The sequence below is a fragment of the Solenopsis invicta genome, chromosome 3 (assembly GCF_016802725.1).
Source record: "Solenopsis invicta isolate M01_SB chromosome 3, UNIL_Sinv_3.0, whole genome shotgun sequence".
Lineage (NCBI taxonomy): Eukaryota > Metazoa > Arthropoda > Insecta > Hymenoptera > Formicidae > Solenopsis > Solenopsis invicta.
The window spans coordinates 17,108,169-17,132,016 of NC_052666.1; the positions used below are offsets into that span (position 1 = coordinate 17,108,169).

The 23,848-nt window shown below is 40.5% G+C and overlaps 1 protein-coding gene across 2 annotated transcripts in view; it reads right to left on the reverse strand.

The window, feature by feature from the left end:
* The window catches only part of LOC105202773 (nephrin), a 291,450-nt gene that overhangs the window by 247,885 nt on the left and 19,717 nt on the right, over nucleotides 1–23,848 (reverse strand). Inside the window, exon 1 of one of the 2 annotated variants that reach the window (XM_026135813.2) lies at nucleotides 10,303–10,498. The exons of the other annotated variant lie outside the window; for it this stretch is intronic. Within the exon in view, the coding sequence (XP_025991598.2) occupies nucleotides 10,303–10,357 (55 nt within the window). The 5' untranslated portion in view covers nucleotides 10,358–10,498. Of the gene's footprint in view, nucleotides 1–10,302; nucleotides 10,499–23,848 lie in introns of those variants that run through there. 2 annotated transcript variants of the gene reach the window in all.

The following is a 23,848-nucleotide window of genomic DNA, read 5'->3' on the forward strand; positions in this document are numbered from 1 at the left end:
AAGAGAGAAAGAGAGAGAGAGAGAAGAGGCTTTAGTTTGAAAACGTTACTCGTGAATTTGAATATTGTTGTGTCGCACTGTATAGCAGTTTGCTCATATTATATCAATTTCATTAAAACAAACTCCGTGTGTGTTGTTGCTTTTCACGAATTTCAAAAACCAATGAGAACGCAATAACGTGTGATCACTGGAACGAATACAGTTGAAAAACATATGACTCAGGTATCCAGATATACGCACGGGAACGATACGTATAGTCACATCACTCCGTGTAAAATCGGTCCTCGCTCAATTTAAGGCTTTATATATAAAACGCGACCGTGTTAAAACCTCGACGTTTCTTCGCAAGCTCGTCACCGGTGCCAGTGATTCCGCCATTGAAATCCGCCGTCGAAATGCGGGGGTCTGTGCGATGCGATTTATCAATTAACTGCTCGATCAAACGGATCGGTAGACTGGCTTTTTCGCCGCAGCTTATACGGCCACCAATTATCGATTTCGGAGGGGGAAAAAAATACCGAACCGCTTTTTCGACGACTCGCGCGCGTGCAGTTAAAACGACCGACTGCACCGCGAAAAACCGTCTCGGAATTTCGGTCCGGGTCTCGCATCGCTTGGCAGCCACACGCCGTGTGCCTTTTGCCACAGATTACTTCCGCAGGTTCTACGAATCGTTAATTTCTTTTTGAAGTTCCGCTCGAATGACGCCAGATTACTTTTTTGCGAATCAACGTGTGGCTATTTTGCTCTTGGTGTAGAGTTAAGTTTGCCTCTAATTAAATCGTCTTCCAATTATTGACAATTCGTAAAAATATACGTTCGCCACCGTATCTTAAAGAGATTACTGAATTCTTTTTATACCTTTGTATGGCAATAATAAAATTACGAAAGGAATGAAACGAAATTTTCAGTGCTATTGATGGACGCGAAGCAACTTTATGATTGTTATTTTTAAAATGTTACTTAATTATTCGATCTATCGCGTTACTATGCGGAAAAGTATAATCGAAGGGGAGAGGCACAGACGCGGCTAAAAGTTGAGATAATCTCCATGTCGCGCTGAGATAGAGAGAAGAGAGGCGGCAGTATTTAACGTCAGCTTTAAAAAAGCGCACCGTATATCGAGAGACTGAAAGGAAAGAAAAAAAAGTCACGTCGCGGCGATCTAATAACGGGGAAAAACGCCATCAGATTAAACGTGACGCGACGTGGCACCGTTGGTAAAATACACCGCGCCCACTACATCCACGTACACGCGCGAACGGCCACGCAGGACACATACCACGATAATGGAGAAGCATCGCGTGCGAGGTACGCGAGACACAAATATTTGCGCGAACCCAACGCTCCATCTAAATATGATCAGCGCTGATGCATGAGCATTCCGACGTATTACATGCTGTTTCCTCGGAGTTCAGAAATGCACGAGCCGCGCGCCGTTACATCGCGTTATTATTATCGGCGGCGAGTCGCGCGAGCGCAGAGCGCTAAACAGACGTTTAATATTCTTTTAATCTTCCTTTCTCTTTTTTCCTCCCTTCTCGCGCGTGATCGACCGTTCGCGTGCGTGCGTGCGTGCGTGCGTGCACTTTGCATCGCGCCGCGCGCTCTCCAAGATTTATATACGCAATCTCTCTCGGGCATTACGACATCCGACATCGGCAGTACGACAAATAACATTCGCTCGCGTGCTCTTGTTAGATTCCGGCAACGTTAAGTCCGAAACAAACGTTTGTAACACTCTCGAAAGCGCTGTGACTCACAGCGATGACAGTTATATCGCAGCAACGTTTTGTGATTGAACGAAGGTTGCGCTGGCGCGATAATCCATAATATTACGCGGCATTGAAATAAGTCGGTATTTCCGCGACGTCTACGAGAGCATGATCCGAACATTAACCGTCGCTGTTTCAACCTGGCATCTCGATTGCTTGCGTCACGCGCACGCTGAATAACGACATTTGCTGTCAGCGAACACTGCCGCATCCCGCGGAACGCTCGCGACCGCGAAATTTTGCGGTCGAATTGTCAGCGTAATTCATAATTAGCATTTTAGTATCGTGGAATTTGTTTATGCATGTTATGCATGTACGCGTGTTACCGTACTGCGCTAGTAACCAATTGTCACATAAACTCGCGTAAGAGATGTATGCAATAATAATAATAAATTAAGTCACTTGAAATTTGATGCAATGAATGCAATTTTCACATAATTCTCGTTGATGAAATTAACAAGCATTCCTTAACAATTCCGATAATTGCTAAATTAACAAAGAAATCGAGGCAAAAAGGTGCAATAGGAATAATGAGTTTGCAGCTTAATATGTACTAATATGTGATACGGTGGTATATAATTAATCATTATTGTTAGTAAGTTATTAATTGTGATCGATATTGTTAAATTAATAGTCGTTATCTTTTCAATAATATTATAATATGTGGATTTAATGAATATTAATATCACGAATATTATTTTCGACATATATATATATATATATATATAGCTAAATAAATTAAAAATAGTTTGTGCTAAATATTCAAGGCTGTTAGCAAAACAGAAAAAAAAATATTCCAGGATTTTTCTAGGTTTTCCATTCCAGGTCACTTTTGGTTGCATTTGTTTTAAATTTAAAGCTTTTACTTCACTCTTAAAGCACATAAAAGATTTTTGTTGTTAAATGGCCAAGTAAACCATCTGAACCAAAATATCTCACACAGACTTCGTTTGATGTTTTACTGCAGCAGCACCAACAACAATATCCATTTGTTGAGATTGTGAGCTCTCGTTTAAACTTTCATCAAAATAAGTGACAAAGCATTCACTTTCAATATTTTTTAACAAACTATCATGAAAATGGAGTGCCAAACCGTAAGCAATCATGTATACAATTTTGAATCGGTTCAATTGCAAATATGTTGCTATGGAACTAATGGAGCTGTCCTGGGGACATGTTTGAAAACATTTTTACGAGCGACCGCACATCCGGATGCACCCAATGAATTACGGTAAGCGGCAAATTTAAATTTTATCATTGGGCGAATTCAAGTCGGCAAAATGATTAAGTTACTACATTTTTTATTCCGTGATTTTTTCATATTTTCCATGATCTCTGTACCGTTAACAACCTGAATATTTTCAGGGTAAATATTGATTCTTTTAAATAAAATTAAAAAATACATTGCAGAGTTGCATTCAATCCATTAAGACTCCAAGTGACTCTAATCAAAATATTTTTTTTTTTGGATGGTTGCTGTAGACGCTCCGTATGATGCACTTTGGCTGCGCCCCTACAATCGGAAGTATTAATGCCATCCGGTATCGTCGTATTCATAAAGAGACTTTGCGCATGTTATTCACTTTCTCTCTTTGAAACATAAACAAAACAATGTGAAGAAATACTAGTCACTTATTAAAGTTTTTTAATCTTTCTTAGACGAACCTGTTTTTTCACTGTTTAATCAGACCAATTGATCACTAGTTATATTTTTCAAAAGATTTTCAGGCTCTGAAGAATCAGAAAAATTCTAGTATACTTTTTTAACATTTAACGATAATAATTTTAATGATCAGAAATATTTTTAATTTCTTTTTGTACACGTCCGAACTTGAGGCAGAATCGGCAAAATGAGAAAATTGTCCGAGTCTCAAATACACGATTCCGGTTTGTCTGCGGACGGTTAAGTGTCACAAAGAAATACGTGCAAGTGTATCGACATTAATACTCCCGATATATGTATATTTAACAATAATGTACAACTGTGAATATCGTGAAATACCGTTGTTATTAAATTTCCCTCAGCCATAAATCACCAACACGAAATAACTTTTGACTTATGCTAGATAGGGAGCTTCGAATACCTCCGTTACCTCAAGAGATTGCGATTACGCGGATAACAGTGCTCGCCTTTACGGATGCTACTCGAATCTGACCGAAAATCTTGAAAGCGTACTGGTACCTAAAGTTCGCGAAACGTATCCGTAACTATCAACGAAACTGAAATTTAAGCTTCCCTGTTATCGAACGTACATAATGGAGTAGTGAGATTGTCTTGCATCCCACCCCCTTTCGACAGGTTTTACTTCGATTCGCTGTTAATAACTCAAACTCACAAGTGCCTCGATTACCTGGTTTGATTTAACGAAAAAGTTTTATGCACTAAAAGAGGAAAGATTTATCGCACTTTCCCGCAACGCTCGGGAACTTCACGACGAGCGGGCGTTGCATGACACGTACAACAGAGCGTCGATAAGCAATAAAAAAGACTACCTCGTTTTATGCCCTATAAAGGATTATCGATTTTTCTTGAAAATGCTCGGTACGTGCGGGTCGGATCTCGGGGATACGCGCGCGTATGGAGGCAAAGTTAGACTTCAAATCACTCGCAGTTCCAGGACACGGGGCCTTTCGGCCACTGTAATTGTAAAGCACACTCATGCGAGTCGTCCAACGAGCGTCATCGTGTTCCCGACTCAGCCTGTAATTTTCGGACTTCAAACGAGGACGAAGCTCGCAATCACTGACGACCGTTGTCGTCGGCGAAACTCGTCGTCGTTAGTCCGTGAAAGCAAATTATCGCTTCGTAACACTCCTGACTGAAAAGTGTGAGAAATCAATTGGCAATATGTAAAGTAACAATAACGAAATTTATTAACGACTGATGAATTACCGCGGATATTGCCGTCAAGAGATGATACGACGAGCCAATACACTTTATTCCGCTTGGGAAATATTTGTCGCTTTCCGATAATCAAGAATAATCGAGTTCGCTCGCAATTATTGCCACGACGTCGATTTATCGGCCACCCACTCGGCAGACCTCGCGGCACGCCTGCCCGCGTTCTCGTGCGGCAATTTTTTCGCATCGACTGCGAAATAACGACCGCGCCAAGAGGCAGCTATTTTTCGAAACTCTTTCGCCGCATATCTCTGAGCGCGGGCGCATTGCAAAAACAGGCGTAAAAAAAAGTGGAAAAAAGACAACACGTCCGTCGAAAAGGGGAACTTCATCAGCGGTCGCGCGGAGCGCGGCGATTGAGAGATTTTTACGCGTTCGCACTCGCGCGCTCGTATAGCCGTCGAATACAAGCCCTCGAGCGATTATTTCTGCGAGCCCGCAGGCACAGAGACTCGACTCGAAATTGGTAGAATCCATTCGGCGAACAAATCGCGAATTTGATGCTTTGAGGAGACGCGTCGATGCTACTACCGACTCAGCATTCGAGTTATCAACTTTTGAAAAAGAGATTGGGATGTAAACGGGACAGAATTATAGCGCTATAAAGTTCCGTTATAGTATCTTGATAAATGCAGAGAAACGAATGAAAATTAATACTGGAAAACAATTCTAAAGAAAACAGTTGTTTATAAATCATGAATTACAGAAACCATTATTAATTATAATCGATTATGATTGATCATGAAGAACTACGTTGCACAACGCAATAGTTAATAACTTTTCAAAATTATTATTAAAATTTTCAGCATTCGATTCGAATTTGCGAATACCTTTTTCCGCGAGAAGATTGTACAGCAAATACTCATTATAGTAACCACTGGCAACGCTTCGCAGGCTATCATTAAAATGTTATACTCTTTCAGTTAAAATGGAAACAATTCCGAAGTTTTAGATGTAACCGGAACGCGCACCTATGGATTTAAATAGGCTTAGATACATCTTTTTTTATAAAAAAATATTAATATTTAATTAGATTTTTTTGATTCATGTGCCACAAACGATAAATAACGATTTATGAATAACAGCAGAATTTTCATTGTGAATATATTATACAAATTCACGTATGAATATTCCAATTTTCCGTACGCCGTAGAATTACGTTTTCAATAACTGCTGCATGGCGAAACGTTTATTAAACGTTACATGAATATGTGTACAGCGTAGTCCGCAACATTGTGTGTTCCGGAGCGTTTAATAATTTTCATAAAAATTTCTGACGAAAACGGATATTTTTAATATCTTCCCTGCACTCCCTTGTTTGATACAAATACCTGTTACTTTCACATATCTATAAAAAGTTTTCTAGTAAAACAAAATTCTTTCTATTCTTTTGAAAACAGAAGATTGCAGTACAGAAGATTGCAGTTGCGCGCTCCTTATGCACTCTTTCTGTCGCAACTCCCCAACGCTTCCACGCTGCTTCCCCATTCTTTTTCTCACGGAATCTTTTCCCTTCAGGAAAAAAAGAGAGGAGCATCGCGATTAAAAAGTATCGCGTACGGAAGCATGCCCCCCGTTGCAAGATCTCTGATGTCCGCGGTTACCTTTGAGTTGTAACGACGTAATTTCTATTCATGATCCATCTAATGAAAATATAATCGCGCCGGCTATATATTTGCATCAGAGCGAGTGCCGCTTTATACCGAATACTCTGCTTCCCTATTTCGCTACATGGAAAAGTATATACGGGTTAAGCGGTAGATAGCGCTTGACGTTATGAGGTACGCGCTTGCTTTATGTGCCGAGAATGTATGTAGTGCGAGAAATGTGACGAGGTATATGTCCCGACTTATTAATGGATCAATGGCTCGTACTCTTTCCCGCGATAAATAAACTGAATGACAGCATGTGGTACTTGTGTCGTGCTGCGCTTTCAGAATTGCTAGTAGTAAAAGTCATATATTTTGTCCATTTTAAACATTCTCATTAAACCAAATAGCCTCACACACATTCTCTCATTGACAAATATAATATCTTTATCATATTGTAATAAAACTACTGCAAAATAAAGGTATTTATTATTTTATTTAAATAAGAGAAAAATCTGATTATTTTTATTTAGATAAATAAAGGAATGAAACAAAGATCGACGATTGAAAGTGATATGGTTATTAAAACCTTTATCGTTAAATTTACTGTGTTATAAAAAAAATTAGGTATTATTTATTCTCTTATATTTGCTGAATGATATAATCTTCATATTTGCTAAGTACCATTAGGGCTGCGCTATTGAATTGTCCCTGATAAGAGCGAAGTGCAATTCTTTTCAGTCATATCCGCGCGAACATCGCCGGAGTATGGAAAAATAATTCTATTTTGATGATGAAAAGAAATGGTCGCGGACTTAACAGATTAACGGGCGTTAGTAACGAGCTTTAAATTGCAATCGCGCGACAGTGCCGCGTTTAGATCACGATCGCGCCTCGCGGACACTTTGTCATGGGTTTGTCCGTTGCATGGAGATTGGCGAAACGTGAAGTTATTGTTCGATAACACTTACCGCGGCTGTTCGAGGAGCGTCAGCGCGACGCGACAGAAAGAAAAACATGAGAAAAAATAAGTGGGTCGTGCGTATAATCACGATTTGCAGCGCGGACGGTTATATAGCGTACGGTGGGCGGATATACTCCCTCGATGCGGAAAACCAGATGGAATTGGTAAAACAGCGTGTTCGATTTCTCACGGGCGCGATGACGATTCACACAGCGTCGCGCGGGCTTTCGCGGAGCCACTTTGTCAATCCGTTATCGCATGGAATCAAATCCGTGATAATGGAGCATCGACGTAAACGGATCAAACGAAGGTAATCCTGGATCGGCCGGTCGCTTGCGGAACCGCTCGACTTAAATTCGAGGTTTTCTCTCGTCGTTTCGACGAACGAAACTTCTGCGAGGGCGTTTCGCTCTCCATCAACATGATTTTCGTCGAGGACTCTCTCCGGCGCGAAGGAGAGAATTTGACGTCGTTCTTCGAGGCACGAACGCAAGATCGCACTTAATCTTTTAAGACCAGCCGCACGAACGGTCTGAACGACGCGCGTTCACGGATTCCGCCGGTGCGGAACAAAGCGGTCGCGATAATGGAGCATCCGTGTAAACCGATCGGCTTTCGATATAATCGAGCTTGCGTTGCGAAGCATCTGGCTTCGAATATTCGCCGCCTCTGGACCGCAACGGAGAGGCGGGTGACGTAAATAGAAATATTTTTTACAGCAGCATCTCGTTTGATCATGCCGTAATTGCGCGTGCAAATTACAAGCTGCTGCGTAGAAAGCATGTTTAAAATTGTCCGAGGTATTATTTTCACCGCTAAATGGAGAAGAACTACGCAACCGCGCGGCATTTTGTTGTCACTTGTGCTATGCATCTAAATATAAATACTAAATCGCGCAATAAACCGATTTGTTTAAATTCGCGAAGCGAGACGGACAGCTGCACTACCGTAAACAGTTTTTCTCCGAGGATAAAAAATATTGCTCGTCGTGCTGTTCAGATCTACCTTTGACACTGCATAATTTTTGCTGGTTCGAATGTCCCCGTGCAAATAGTGATTGTCGCAACGTTGTCGTAACATCGTTACAACGAAAAAAGAAATCGGAAATTAGAATTAGAGAGAAACTCACGAGCACCATATCGAAATTTTGTTATTGTTATTTACTGAAATTTAAAATAAGCTTTTATTTGAAAAAAAAAGATCACTAATATCCATCTTTTTTTCCAATATTTTTTACAATATCAATGTTTTAACTTCGGTCCTAGTTAAATTTATTGAAACAAATTTATAAATGGTTATACGTCTAAATAAATATTCGAATTAATGTTTGGGTAAATATTTGGATTAAAAAAAAATCTGTTATATCTGCCTGCACTATCCGGTGAAACAATTTTCCGCGCTTTTACCATCTACATATGCGATACATCGATTGTCCGACATTCTCGAAACGCTCGCGTTAATCCAGCGGGCGATAATGGAGCACCAATGTAAACGGATCAGCCGACGATAATCCGCGGCCGATCCGATTCGTACACAGAAGAACTTTGACTAGTATGATCGTCGGAATGTGGGCCAGCTTCGCCATGAAACACAATTCGATAACAGCGCGCGCCGTGATCTACGCCAGGTCCAGTGCTATCGCCGCGAGACAACTCGTTTATCATAGCCTTCTCTCCGCACAACTACAGCACACCACTCCTGTTAGCGAACGGAAAATGTAAAGGAATTGCGCATCCCTTTCTATCTCCCTAGCCATCATCATCATGTCTCTGAGTGGAAATCCGAATAGCTTACTTCCATCGATAATACATGCATCGTTACACAACCTTTGTGCATACTAACGAGAAATATTCGCTACTTATTATTTATTTCAGATTAGTCGAATAAAAAGTAGTAATAAATAATAATAAATAATAAGTATTTTAATTTGTCAATTTGCAATCCGAATTTTGGAGAGAAGTCCTGTCGCGATCCTGTTTAATGTGAGAATAAACATGGTTAAAATGAAGATTAACATATTCCGTAAATTACAATATTAATCTACTCACAATTATACGATGACTTTTACTATAGTAAATCATACGGCATATTGTGTATGTAAATTCTTGGAGAATTAACATAACAATGCAAGTATGATGCGACGGTGTAAGTAAATTAATTCGTGAATTAATTCGTTTTACACGCTCTTTTACGAAGGAGACCCTATTACTGATTTTTTCCACGCAAATACAAAATTAATTTCATATTTGTAAGTATAGAATCAATTTTTTCTAGCATAATTTTCTAGGTACACGTTTGATTTTCATCAAGGCCTCAAACGACAATCTTTGCTAAAAGGTGATAACAGAAGCGTAGGTCGGAATCATCACAAAGGGCAATCCGATAACGTATGGCGCGATCGAGAATAGTTCTGTTCAAAGTGGTCTGACCATTGTTATCGCGACGAAACATCCCGTTTTCCCTAAGGGGTTCACCCTCCCCTTTGATGGCCAACCGGGTTTGCAAAGCGGAAGCAATAAGAACTTCTATTCTCTCCTATCGCCACTCTCATCCATTTTCTTCTTTGCTTACAAAAGCCATGCACAGTTAGGGAAACTTTTTTGCTTGGAATACAAATTACTGGCCGCTACTTTATAACGAGAGACAATAACGAGGCCCCTTAGAAGCACGGATGTGGAATCAATTTACGTAGTATAATAATAATAATATTTCCGTGGGCAACTCATAACCGAAAATTTCCGCATTTATTTCTCTAGTCAAATCGCATTATGCGCAAATTATATTTTTATATTAAATTTAGTAATATTATTTATTAACTGTATAATTAATTATCGCTATTGACCAAAACCAACAAAAGCGAATTAAATAAAATCAATTAATAATATAATTAAACTAAATTAATTGCACTTAGATAATAACGTTAACACTATTAGCATACCAAAAGCAAACCTATCGTTGCAGCAGAAAGCTTTTGACACTTAATTTTCGTAAAATAATAAAGCGATACATATAACGTATACATGATCCAGTATATTTAGCAAAAAGTTTTACTTAAGAAGGATTGCCACTCACCGGTTGAATCGAATCGCGAACCGAACTGATGCAACGCATAAAATCGCCAAGGCATTTATCGTGAATCGCGGAAGAATGTCAGCCGTTGGAGACCGATGTTCGTGCCGAGATCCGCCAAAGTATCCCAACCGATACAATAGCCAGAATATGTGACGGGATCGACATGAAGCACAGTCCCACCACATACGCGGTGATCCAGGCCAAATCCAACGCTATCGCATCGAGACAGCCTGTTTTCCACACGCTCTTCCCACCGTCTTCGTCGGGGCTAAAGAATGAAAGACGTATTCGGCGAGGAGAAAGAAAACGTAATGGGATATAATACAGTGGCAGTACAAATAAATAATATCATAAGAGATAAACTAATATTGATTCGTGAGATTATTATATCGCGGCTGGCTCGAAGTCTCATCTTTGTTTTCTAAATACGGCCGTGTACTCCCGATATTATTCGACAAGTCCCTAGTTATTATACTTCGTTCCGTTTCTTTGTCAAGAGAGGTAGAAGCAACGGGGGCATCGACGAGGGGAATCGACGGGGGCATCTGTTGTCAATTCCCTCACGGTGCCACACTAATAAGATGCGAGGCTTTAATGCTTAAAAGGTGACGACATTATAGTCGATTAATAAATGTCGATCCTCTCGTGTGTCGCGCGTTCTCCGGTTATCAATGGCGGATAATGTTACAACGTACCCCATCCGACTTACTTATCGGCGGCAGCGCGTTGTCGCACGATGGTTTATTTCCTCGCAAAAAAAAGCAAATTTAAATTACGTAGCCTCTAGCTGTAATTATCAGGCTGGGGGAGAACGAGAGAAAATGTGGCGGCGCGCGTTTGATGTCCCGGTTGTAAGGCGAGGATGAAGAGCCTTATCTGAAAAATTCAATTTTCTGGCGGAAAAGCTACTCGCTCTGCCCCACGACCACCCCCAAGTGTTTCCGGCCGCGATAGCCGTTGTACACTCTCGGAGGGGGGCGGGCGAAGATTTATTCACGAAATTCGAAATGACGAGGAATTCTCGAGAAAATGTGGCTGGAAGTATGGGTCCGCGAGCAAAACACGTTGCTCAGGACCTCGGCGCAACCTCGCCTCCGTTTATGGCGCATTAAGGCGAAATCTTTTGAAAGAACCGACTGCCTATTTTACGAGTACTTTGCAGCTTATTTCATTGTTAACGGTACATTTAACATTCGTTAATGAGTTGAGAACGTGCACTAATGATAACTAAAATAATGGGGCTATAAAAGTTTTAGGTACATCGGGAGCGATTTAGATTCTTTTTCTCGGCGCGTCGGGATTGGCGCATCTTGCCATAAAGCTTCAGACGATTTTTAATTTTGCATATTAAAATACAATTTTAGATAACTACTATTTTAGATCTACTATCTAAAATGATTAACAAGTTTTTTTGCATTTTTCCATAAGACTTCCGTCTTGGACATTTCTTTATTCCGTAGCTTTTTTACGCAGTTTTATCCCTACATAAAGTAAAAGCAATCATATTTAATCAACAAATGGTATGCTAAAATTATCTACACAATTGCGCGAAGCATAATATAAACATTTTTGAACTTTCACTAAATATTTTCTCTGCGTCGCACGCGTGCGTCCAATTAGAAAAAGACGAAGAAAGTCCCTTTATATACGTCTAGAGATCCCCTCTTAAGATTAGAAGAAGAACTTCCCTTCAGGAAGATACGAAAGGTGTTTAACAGAGGCGAAGGTACAGAAGAAGGAGAAGAAGGGCGAAATGCACACACTTGCGCGCACAAGATATCCTGCGATAAAAGCTATTGAGGCGATACGTATCAAAAATCGGGAAATATACTGTTGGGGTTAAAGGGCAATCGTAACGTTGAAATATCTTCCGAGGCAATAACGTCGTAGTTACATCGGCTTGAAAAATCCACTGTTACGCTCTCAGAAAAATGCGGTCGGGTCGCCTTCGCCAAACAGAACTCTCCAGCTCAAATTAACCCATTTAAGATTTCTATTCCGTCTTAAAAACAACAATAATTGCTTTCCCATTAATAATTAAAATAATCTTCCACATAATCTTTTTCTAATGCAGAGGAGTTGATTAAATGATTTTATACGCATAAAAATATTTTCTTCATCTTGATTTTAAAAATTAACGATTTGCTGCACTGATTTTAATTCGTGAGCTATAAATTTTGTTACTTAGTAAAATGTTAAATTGACTTTATTAGAGAAGATCTCATTATTTTCATTTCAGCGTCTAAAATTTAAATTGCAGAAGACCTTTTGTACCTTCTACCATATGTCATTAGCGCAAAATTATGAGAAAAATGAATTAGCTTTAAAAAGGACACTGTCGCACCTGGCAAAAATCTCATTGAACCACGCTCAACATCCGTCCAGGCGCAGCACGTCCCGTTTCACGTCTTTCAAACCGCCGCCGTCGCGCCAGGCGTTTCCATTATCGGCGTGCAAGACGTCGCCGCTTTTCCACATTCCCGTCGCGTTAATCGCCCCATTGTTCGCGACGTCAGCGGTCGGTGTAGTCGGTAGTCTTCTGTAAGCCTGCCGAGGAAAACCCCCGCACACACATACGCGCAGCTCTAAGCTTTCGCATACACACGCGGCTAAGTATGCGCCAACGGTCCACGTGTACCAACGATGACGACAACGTTGTAGGTGAACGTGCACGTGAATATCGAGAACATCAGTACGGGCGGCGTCTCCTTAAGGCGCCTTTGTATATTCATCCTCGCGCTACGTGTGACACGCGAGCGGACCTCCCACAGCAGCTTAAAGGGGAATTACGGGGCTGTGAGGTGCAAGAAGACGGCGAAGAGACGAGAGGGTGAAAGAGCCAAAGGGAAAGGGAACGACGAGGACGAAACCGTTCGTGTACACGCGTTCACGAGACGTGGTTCGTACTTTCCGGACCGGTACTACCAGAGACGGTGAATTTCTCTCGCCGGGCGTCGCTTCATCCCCGGCCATTTCGCCGAGGCGAAAACTTCGGGAAGAGTATCAACACGCGACGTTGCGATGTCGCTGTGGCGACTTTTCGCCGCGTTTCAGGATTTACGAAGCTGCCTCGTTTCTCACGAGTGGCCACGAAAGAGAAGAAGCGCCGTATACGATGTTGCAGAATCCCGGAAATTAATTTCGCCAAATTCTATAATAACTTTGAAATCGATCTTAATTTAGAGAACATTTTCAGGAAGACTGTTATTCTTACTTATTACTTATCATTTTACGCATCTTAACAATGATCTCATTTCAAATTATTTATTTTCGTTTTTACAAGAAAATCACGACGGTAAATTGCCATCTTACAAGGACATAAACACTGATACTCTTCAAACGAGAAATAGTAGGAAAATCCGACAACGTTATAAGATTATCTCTGACAATAAAAAATAATATTTTCGAATACCAAAGAAATAACAGTTTTGAGTAAAATTGGGAAATAGAAAAATTGCTGAGAGTAATAATTGTATCAATAACTATGTTGCAATTGCATTTAAAAAAAAAGTGTTTAATTTTAAGATATCCAAATGTTTCACTTCTGTCTCCGTTTTTTTAATTTTACTTAAAAACGTTTTAGTTCTAAACGATATTTACACAGTAAAAAATAAAATGTAGTTTTAACATTTTTGCGTGTCCCAGAAAAACCACTCTAAATTTTAAGTTAAAATAACTCAAAAGTTAAGTTAAAATAACTTCAAATAAGAGTTATTTTGAACTTAAAATTTAGAGTGGACTTTCTGAGACATTTTATTTTTTACTGTGTAGATTTAAAACATTGAATTACTTAAAACCTGCCAAAGATTTCAGTTTTATACGTTTCAGCGTTTTAGATACATAAATAAAATATTGTAATATTTTCAAATTAAACACTTCTTTTTTTGTGTGTGTCGCGTATTTCAAGTCAATTATTGACAAATGTAATATGCTATTCTTACTTGTACAATATGTGTTCAATCGCACATAACGTATTTATTGCTTCTATTGTAGCCCATTTTGCAGCTTCTCGGTAATATTAAATTATGTATTGTAACATTGTGAAAGTTCGCTGCAATAAATTGAATCCGCTTAATCATAAATTTGTTAGATATTTATAAGTTAATTCATCAATTATAATTAAATTTTCAAAGTATCGCATCGCACCTACAGATTGATTTTACTGTATCGTACGGATGAAATTGTCGCTGGACATGAGATAAATTTGCAAATGGTCGAGATGGTTTTGTAACGCGCGCATTTATGCCGCTGCAATCACACACGAATATTTAAGCAAAGTTTTTTGGCGTTATTTTAATGCGTTTTAGCGTGGCAGCAACGGCATTACGAACGATCTAATTTTTCGCGTGCATTAGCATCAACACGCAAGAGATCGCGCGTTTTATCCAGCACTGTACAAAAATTATAAATCGTAACGCGTTAACGCGTTATGCAAACGCAAAGTGCAACTAAAATTCTGATTATGAGGTTATTAGCCTCCGAGAATTTATCAACACCGCTAAAAGAAGTATTATTCGTGCGAAAGAACGCCGCACTAAGATACGAAGAATTCAAGTAAGTCGCTGAGTTCCGCGCGAGTGAGGGAATTCCGCGGTAGATGATTGCGATTAAATAAAAACTTCAAGACAAAGGACGCGGTGATTTCTTTGAACAAAAATTAAAAGTCTTAATGGGATTATCTATCGGACTGAAAGTTTTAATATAACATCGCGATGTCGGACTGTGGCCGCGACCCCGTGAGCTCGTGTATTTCACGGCAGAGTGAGTAGCGAAAAGTTCATCTCGGAGGAAGTATCAACGCGCCGCACGTTATGGCAGTACGGCAGCTGCAGTGCTCATCTCTATCCTCGCGCTCGCATCAGGTCACCCGTCGGCAGAGATAAAATGCACCGAGTAGGAAATCCGTGATTTTCTCGCGACTCCTTCGCGAATACAGCAGCGCGGAGTGCACGCAATGCACGTGATCGCGATCGCATCGACGTAGTTCGATAACGGAAACGCAAAGTGCTTAGCCTCGATGCACAAGCATTCGCGAAACTTTTACAGATTTACTTTTACAGAACTTTTACAGAATTTTCATTATCAAAAGCGTCACAAGAACGGTCGAGTTATTGACGCTTTCATTTTCCATACGATCATCCCGTTTTTGCGCTCTGATCGAAATTGTGATGCAAAATTGTACGGCGTGGCTGTAGAGATAAAACGTTCATCGCTCCTAAGTTAAATATTTATATTGCTGTATAAACTCGCTCTTTTGATACGTCGATGCGAACAAAACGAAAATTTATTGAAATGTTTGTCAAGCAACACGCGAATACGGCTAACAATTATAACAGTCATATGTATCCATTGAAATCGTCATTCATATATCACAGTTAAATCATTTTACGCGCGAATTGTAACATCGTAATGTAATGTGGCACAATGTATCGCATAAATATCATATCAGCATTGCAGTCACGCATCGGCGACGGAAAAAAAGGCGAATCGCCCAGATTTCCCTTGCGACGGATGTGCACGGGGCGCCAATAAAAAAAAAATACAAAGGACCGCGTGTATACGCTACGAGGGACACACGAACAGCGCGAGAGGAAACGAATGGGTGAGATACACGGACTAGATATTTTCAGAAGGGCGCGAGTCACGCGAGAACACCCTGTGATAAATTCGCTCGCAGCGGCGCGTTTTCCAATCCTCCTCGCCTACGAAAGCGGAGCTTAACTTTCGAATCAATTCCAGCATCGACGAGATGCCACCTGACCTGATGCGCTTTACTCATTGCTCTTGTGAGAAGAATCGCGACGCATAGCGTATGACAGTTGTATTGCTGATATAAAAGTAGCGGAGTTGCGTTACGTTGTGTTACGTTGCAACAGGACGTAACCGCGTCTATGAAAAAAAAGGACTTGGTGACGACCGTTCTTTTCTTTTTGTTTTTTACCACCCCACCCTCTCTCTCTCTCTCTCTCTCTCTCTTCTCTTTCTCTCTTTCTCGCCATTCTTTCTCCCTGCCAACGTGGGTCATATGCATAAGCGACGTTGCGTGACGTTTTGCCGGCGAGAGTGCAGCATCGATCTCCTCAGCCGGCCTGTTTGCACCCTCGTTTGTCCGCCGGACATCGCATATGCGCATATGCGCGGATACGTGTGCACACTCTTTGTGTACGACAGATAAAAATAAATTTCCTTGCTCACGGCCTCGTTGAAACTCATATAAGTATCCGTGAGAATTATTAATAGAGGAAAGAGATGCGTCGGCGTTGAGCATATGGACATTTCTGGCCGATACAATGCAATTTTGTTCGGATGCGACTTAATCTTCGCGACAAAGGCTAATACCTATACATTAATAGCTGCTATCTCACGTCCGTTAGACACCGGTACGCTGCGTTTACTTTGCTATGATCGATGACTAGCTGTCCGAACGAGAAATCACTTTTAGCTAGGACAAAGAAAAACGGACTCGAATTTGACGACAACAAAAATACGTGCTCGAATAAACGGGCGTGTAAATAGTGTTTCCACGTTTGAAAAGATAATATATTAATATATTATTTTATTAAATATTATTAATATTATAATTGAAATTATGTTAATTAAGTAAATTATGTTAATTAAGTAAATTTAGTTTTCTTCCAATTTATTCAAGAATTATTGATGAAAAACTCACGCCCAAAATACTCAAGAACTTTTAGAAATACAAAAATGCTATTTTGCATCTCTTGTGCATGTTAAAACAAATTAAAACAGATATTTTTTAAACAGAAATAAATGAATACGGACTAAAATAAAAATTAAATTAAATTAAATTGACAATCACGTATTGATAAGCGCATACTTCTGCGAGATCTGTCTGTATCTGTAAAAATGACTTAAAAAAGAAGAAAACAACAAAAAGTTGTTGTTTTACTAAAAGTTGGTACTGAAAAAATACGGTTTGTTAATTATTTTGCGATAATAAGAAAGTTTTATATTAAACAAACTTATATTTTATGTACCAAATAAAAAATTGATTAGAAAATCTTTAATAGAAAATATCTCTTCTTTCCGAAATATTGCATTTCACGTTGCAGAAACGTGAACGATTTACGTAATAATTAATAGATTTTACTGACTAAAATGTTGCTATCAGTGATCGCTTTGATGAAAAACAAAAAAATTTTTCAATTTTAATTTTAATTTACGGAACCATTAACTTAATGTCGCACAATATAATTACTATAGGAATTGTAAATTAAATTTTAAATCTTTTTTAAATTAAATTTTTTTTTCATTAAGCATGAAAATATTCAATCTACTGAAGCGTTTAGTTTCAAAATTCGTATTTGGTTTATCAAAAATGTATCTATTAAATGCGTTCTTGATATTTTGTTTCCTCTTTCCCGCCAATATTTCTTTATAAATATTATATAAAATAGACCACGGCGAAAAATGCAAAACAGACATGTATTGCTTTGAATGAAAAATGTATGTATATAAAGAAACGCAGAACGTTTATATGAGAGAATGGTAGATTTTCCATTTTCATGAAAAATATATGTGGCAAAGGTATGGCACAGGACGTGGTGTGGCTTTAGTTTCGACTTTAAATTATTATTCACCTCAACGTTTAGCACGACGGTTGCGACTCACAGTGACCATCGTAAAAACAATCGGTCGATAGAATATATAATGTGACTGTAATCAATGTTTGTTGCCAGATTGCACAACGCGTCGCTCGAGAACGATAAGCATCCGATTATACCCCGCTCGTAATTCAGGCGAAAAGTATCCTTTTTTTTAGTGTCTACGACGAACTCGTAAATTTCATGCTGGAGCCGCAAAAACACCACACCAGCAGCCGGTGACACTCTTCGTAAAGTATCGTAATGCTCGCTCACTGATTTATCCAGCGATTCGCGACTCGTTTCCGCTTTACTGAATGAAGGATGAAGTACCGCCTAGCAAAGTGACCAAAAGAATATGCGGTCGGAATAATCAAGATCCTATGTCGATTATTAACGCGGCAAATACCGCACTGCGTATCTTGCGGGCGACAAATCCGACGTGACGTAATCACATATAATTTGCACAGCGCAATTCGCTTCGCATTAAAATGAGAATCAATATTTAAACCAATTTATGGCCGCGCGCACGGTTTGTCAAGCGTAGGGCCAAACGTGGTTTGTTAAGCATACAACATCGCGTTCGACGAAGGGACACGTGTATGCGCATTGCCGTACCATTGCCGTCTCCATGAAAGGCCTTCGATGTCATTATCACAATAGGCCGTTTCTCCCTTCCGAATGGGAGTAATGATCGTGGTAAATGACTCCAGATATACGTCCGGTGTAAGGTACGCGTAATCGTGCTACGATACGGGCTGTCGTGCTGATAAAGCGATCTCTTCTCCCTTTATGTCGTCCGTTGATACGGAACGTTGAACGTTTTGGAAACTCGAAAATACGCGAAAAGTGGTAACAGACGTCTGTTACATGCTGCGATACGGACGCGACACGAACTTTCCCCTGCCAGTTTTCTACAGCGAAATATACTGCATTCTCGTGACAGCTGCGGAAATTCAACGCATTCGTAGTGTCACTTTTCAATTACGACGGACAAGCATACATACATTTCCAGTGATAGCTTTTAAATAGACATAATCCCATCCCGTCCTAGATATAGCTTTAAGGCTTATCGAACTCGACGCGACGTCGAATATCGGAAGCGAGAGATTCTGCGCGATAAAAGGTATCGGCAGACGTCAGTTTCTGAGTAGCGCCAACTCCGTCGTGCGGTTTAAAAGTTTGATCATTCGTTTAATACATCATCGACTCTGGTTTCAAGTACGGCGGAAAGAAAATCAATCGTGAGACACGAAGCAGATTTATCCCCCCTTTAACGAGAATTATTTCTTCTTCCCTTATCGCTATGCGGTCTGCCTTTTGTTTCGTCAATCTTGCAGATGATCCAAGACGCCTCGACGCATAAATCCCCCCAGCGGCGCTGAACAATATCTCCCCAGTCTACCGAGCTTTAAAGAAACTTGCTCATCAGACCGGCTAGATAAATCGGATCGCATCTCGCAAGCCGCTCTCGCGTTTTGGCGAGCAACGCGATCCACCTAAGAGCAACGACGACGCCCTAGCTCGTACCCGAAAAGCCGAGTGGGGGATCGATTAAGTGGCACCGGGAGAGTTTCTTTAAAGGGAAAACCGGGACGCCGCTTAGCGGGCTTGTTGGATTCTCATCTCGGACGAGTCCTCGAGGCAACTCACGGTACTAAATCTGAAACTTGCGTTACCGCCGGCCGTCTCGAGCACTCAGAGGTGTTTCTAGAGTATTGTACGAACCTCGTGGAATAGCAGGACGGAGGGGGCTTGGGCAAACCGGGATATCTCGTCCAGTCGCTCGCATCGTTAATTCCGCAACACTGCAGGCGTGTCTGTCGATACGCGACAAACGATTTCATTACAACTCGCATGCTACGTGATATACGTGGATATAAAAGACAGATTAATTGCGGATCAAGATACTCGAAATATAAAACTGACGCGAACGTTGAATTTTCTCTCACGCGTATCGGAAAAAGTATTTAGCAATGAAGACGAATATGAATGTCAATCATCCGTTAAAACGATTTAAGAGAACATTTTATAAAGCAATATTTACAGTATTATGACAAACATGTTTCTAGAAATAATTTCATTTCAACACTTCGATTGGCATAGGGTCACTGCACCAGTCAATGAATAAATAAAAAAAATTGAACTAGCCAATGAACATATAAATAAAATTTTAATATTATAATTACATTTTTAAATAAAAAAAAGGATATTTTAATAAAATGTTTATGAAAATTAGATTATAAAAAAGATAATTAATTCGCAATTTATTATTTCAAAGTCTTATTATTTTAATACTTTCCTAAACATAGTCATTTACTGGTGATTGTTCAACAACCGGTGCAGTGACCCTAGTCAGAAAAATTCAGTAAAAATTAAATCGGTAATCTATGCTTTATTTTCATTTTTAAGCAAACATATTATCTAATATAAAAAATCTTACATAAAATTATAAATCCCGAAAGTTTTAATTAAAAAACTACAAATTATAACTATATTGTAAAATTATAATTATATCGAAATGTACTATATGTACTCGTTAGAGCGCTTGGAATCTCTGATAAAGCAAAAGCTGAATCAAGCATCGTCTGACTGGCATTTTCGAGATAAAATGAGTAAAGAGGAAAGTAAAGAGAGAAATGCCTTTAAAGCCGTACGCCCAAAGTGTTGAGAAGCTTGTATAAAATTCTTTATATTTTATAGAACCTTTTGCATAAATTGTTACTAATCGTATACTAATAAATTATTACTAATTTTATATTAAACTAACAATATGAAATGTCATCAGTTTCACAGGTAAGAAAAAAAAATTGTTTTTTATAAAATGAAAACTTGAAAAATGTTATAATAATTATTAAATTCTCATATTATGATTTTAAATTTAAAACATTGAGAGAAAATCTCTATATTCCAAATCATTTCAATTTTTAAATCCATGTAATGAAATATGTGCTGAAAATATTGTTTACAAAAATATCCTATGCCGCAAAACTCTCACGCGTATACGCAGTTGCCTCTGTAAAAATAAAAGGAATAAAAAAAAGCGCGGCAAAATGAATTTTGTTACCGTAATTCCTCAAATTGGTCGAGAAATTGTATGAGACTTGAAAATTAACGCGGTAGAAGATCCATGACGACAAGATGCACGCCGCGAAACCGAAAGTCACCGGTAAACAGAGTTTACGAGGCGCGCAATTAGCGTAAATTGAAAAACACCGTTATCCGGCAGGTCGATACCGAGGCTGCAGACCAGATTCGCAACGGCAGACTGCCAGCGAGCTTGTTGACTACTGCCCGAGCGTCCGTAACGGCCCGATATTTACTACGGATTAATTTGTCGATAAATGTTTTCACGGCGCCGTCACGGTCGGTCCAATCGGTCCAACCGTGGTATTCGCAAAGTTCGCGTCGCGGGGGTGGTTCGGATGAGTTTGTCGGGAGGAGAGCGTCAGCGCGAAGAAGGGTACGTACCTGCATTAAATCCCAGGCGGACGAGTAGTTTGGGTAATCTCGTAAACGAGAAGTAAGCGCGGCATTAATCCGTTCGCGCAGTGTCCCGGATGGAAGCGCAGCGCGTACCCGCTGCGATATTAATAAACCCTTGTCCTGCTGGAAAATGGCGAAGTTACAATAATCCCGGGGTACGGCGCATACGTGCGCGAGGCGCGATGTGTTTGCTATTGTTCTTCCTAACCGCAATCTCTCCGCCCACTTCGAAACGAGCCGCGAAATATTCGACGCCGCATGCGGACGTCCGTCGTTTCCGACGTTAAAAAATTCGCGTCCTTCGTTCGCGTGTCGTTCACGTGCGCGCTCACGGGCGTGTACGTGCGTGCGGGGGAGTATATACGCGCTCCTTTTTTTTTCTTTTTTTTTTTTTAAACGGATTGTTTTCAGCAGTGGGCGCGTCGGAAACGTAGCGGTCGGAAGGGATAAACGGATATATGCCACAGACCCGTCTCACGGCTAATCCGGAAATCCGAAATGCCCGGGAATTTACCGATGGCGGTTAAACGTACAAGAGTTTTACGGTCAGCGCTGTGAGTGCCACTAAAAATTTTGTAGCTACTTCGATTCCACGGCCGCTTGTCTATCGGATTCTCGCGATCTACACGCTCATCTAATTATAGTTATTCGAGAGAGAAAGAGAGAGAGAGAGAGAGAGAGAGAGAGAATTGCTCGCCCAGCATCTACCTTTCTATCACCGCGTAACATTATCTGTCCGATTCATCGTCCATTGTCCATTGCGCGATTTACATGTACATTTTCACATAGGGTCCGACACTTTCACAATTCGCTGTAATCTCTATAATTTTCCGTAATTTCTGTATTTATGTCATGCTAAATTCAGAGATGGACGGATATATAGATTTCACAAATAATATTACGCGGTTGATTCGAGTCTTTAGCAGTTATCATGATCGCAACAACATACGTAATTGCGAAACGCGAGTGTTCTCGACGCGACATACCAATTTTAATGCTTCTCGTCGAGTAGTTAACCGTGCTCAGTTCGCGATGCCCATTATCTTTGTCGCTGCTTCATATTACTGTGCATAAATTTCGTAATATCTTTCAATTACACCGCGCTACCGTTCCTTCGTAATATTAATCGACGATCGTGAAAACAGAGCACGGGCCTTAGACGTGCTAGCTTTTCCCATAATTTTCGAGGCTTTTGTTTCATTAAATTCTTGAACATTACGAAAATTAAGGCGATACTGGACAATATGTGCGGCGTGCAATTCTCCAGCTTCATAATAAATTTGTAAATAAATAGCAAATTTCACTTGTCGACTTGTGGAAAAACTGCTACTTTTTTATGACAATAATAAAATATATAGCAATTTCTATAATTGTGCGACCTATGGAAAAATGTTTTCACCAGAAAGTTAAAAATAAATGCGTTTAATCCTTTTACCGATGACTGATGAAAACTAATTAAGCGCGAAGAAAAAGAAAGTTATACCCATCTCTCTTGATTTTATATACTTGAAAGATTTCATTTAAATTAAGTTAAAATTGTAGGCGTTTTCATTAATAATGTCACGTCTTAAGCGCGAAGTAATCTGCGGTTTTAGTACTTTTTCAATATTGTCTAATTACGGGGGCGGCAGCTCGCTTCCACGCGAAGCGTTGCGCGCGACGGCGATATTAATCGCCGGCGTCAAGAACGAAGTACGAGCTTCGCTCGTTCGTGGCGGCGTTTCATAATATTCAAGACTTCCGTCTTTCACGCGCGCGCGAGAGAGAGAAAGAAAGAATGTGGTGCTCGTCGTTCTTTCCCTTTTCCACCCGCGCCGACTGATATCAGTGAAGCTAAGCACGCGAGCTTCGCAAACGTGCCGCGGACGTTACAAATCAGCGAAATGAGCTTTTAAGTACCAAGACTCGTAAACGCGAGAGGCACGGGCGCGCGCTTCCGAAGTAGTTGGTCGACGAAAATTCACCCTTACTCCCGTACATATCCGCCCTTTCCAACGTGCCGTAATATGAATACAAATTACCCGACGTTCCGAAACTTTTAACTCGCGCCATCGCTTCGCTTTTCCGTCCACACCCCCTTCCTAGCTCGCACACTTCCGCGCTCATCCTTATCCGTCTGTCTCCTCGACTCCCGCGGGGCGCGTGGCTGATGTATCCCGCTAATTGACCGGCACTTATTGTTTCTCGAAACCGCGTGAGCGCGCTCCTCCGTACCGCGCCGGCTTCTGAACGCCGCGCCGCGCCGCGCCGCGCCGCGAAGACGAAAGTTGCACGCCACCGTGAGAGAGAGAGCGGAAACGAGATTATTCTCGTGGAAAGTTTGCTGTAGGTTCGCGCGCAGCCGGTGACGCTAACGAGGCTAACACCGTTGCACCCGTTCCCGTCGTTTTCCGAGCGACGCCGACGGACCTTACCGCTATCGCTGACAGACGTCCCGCGATCTACGACTTTCTGTT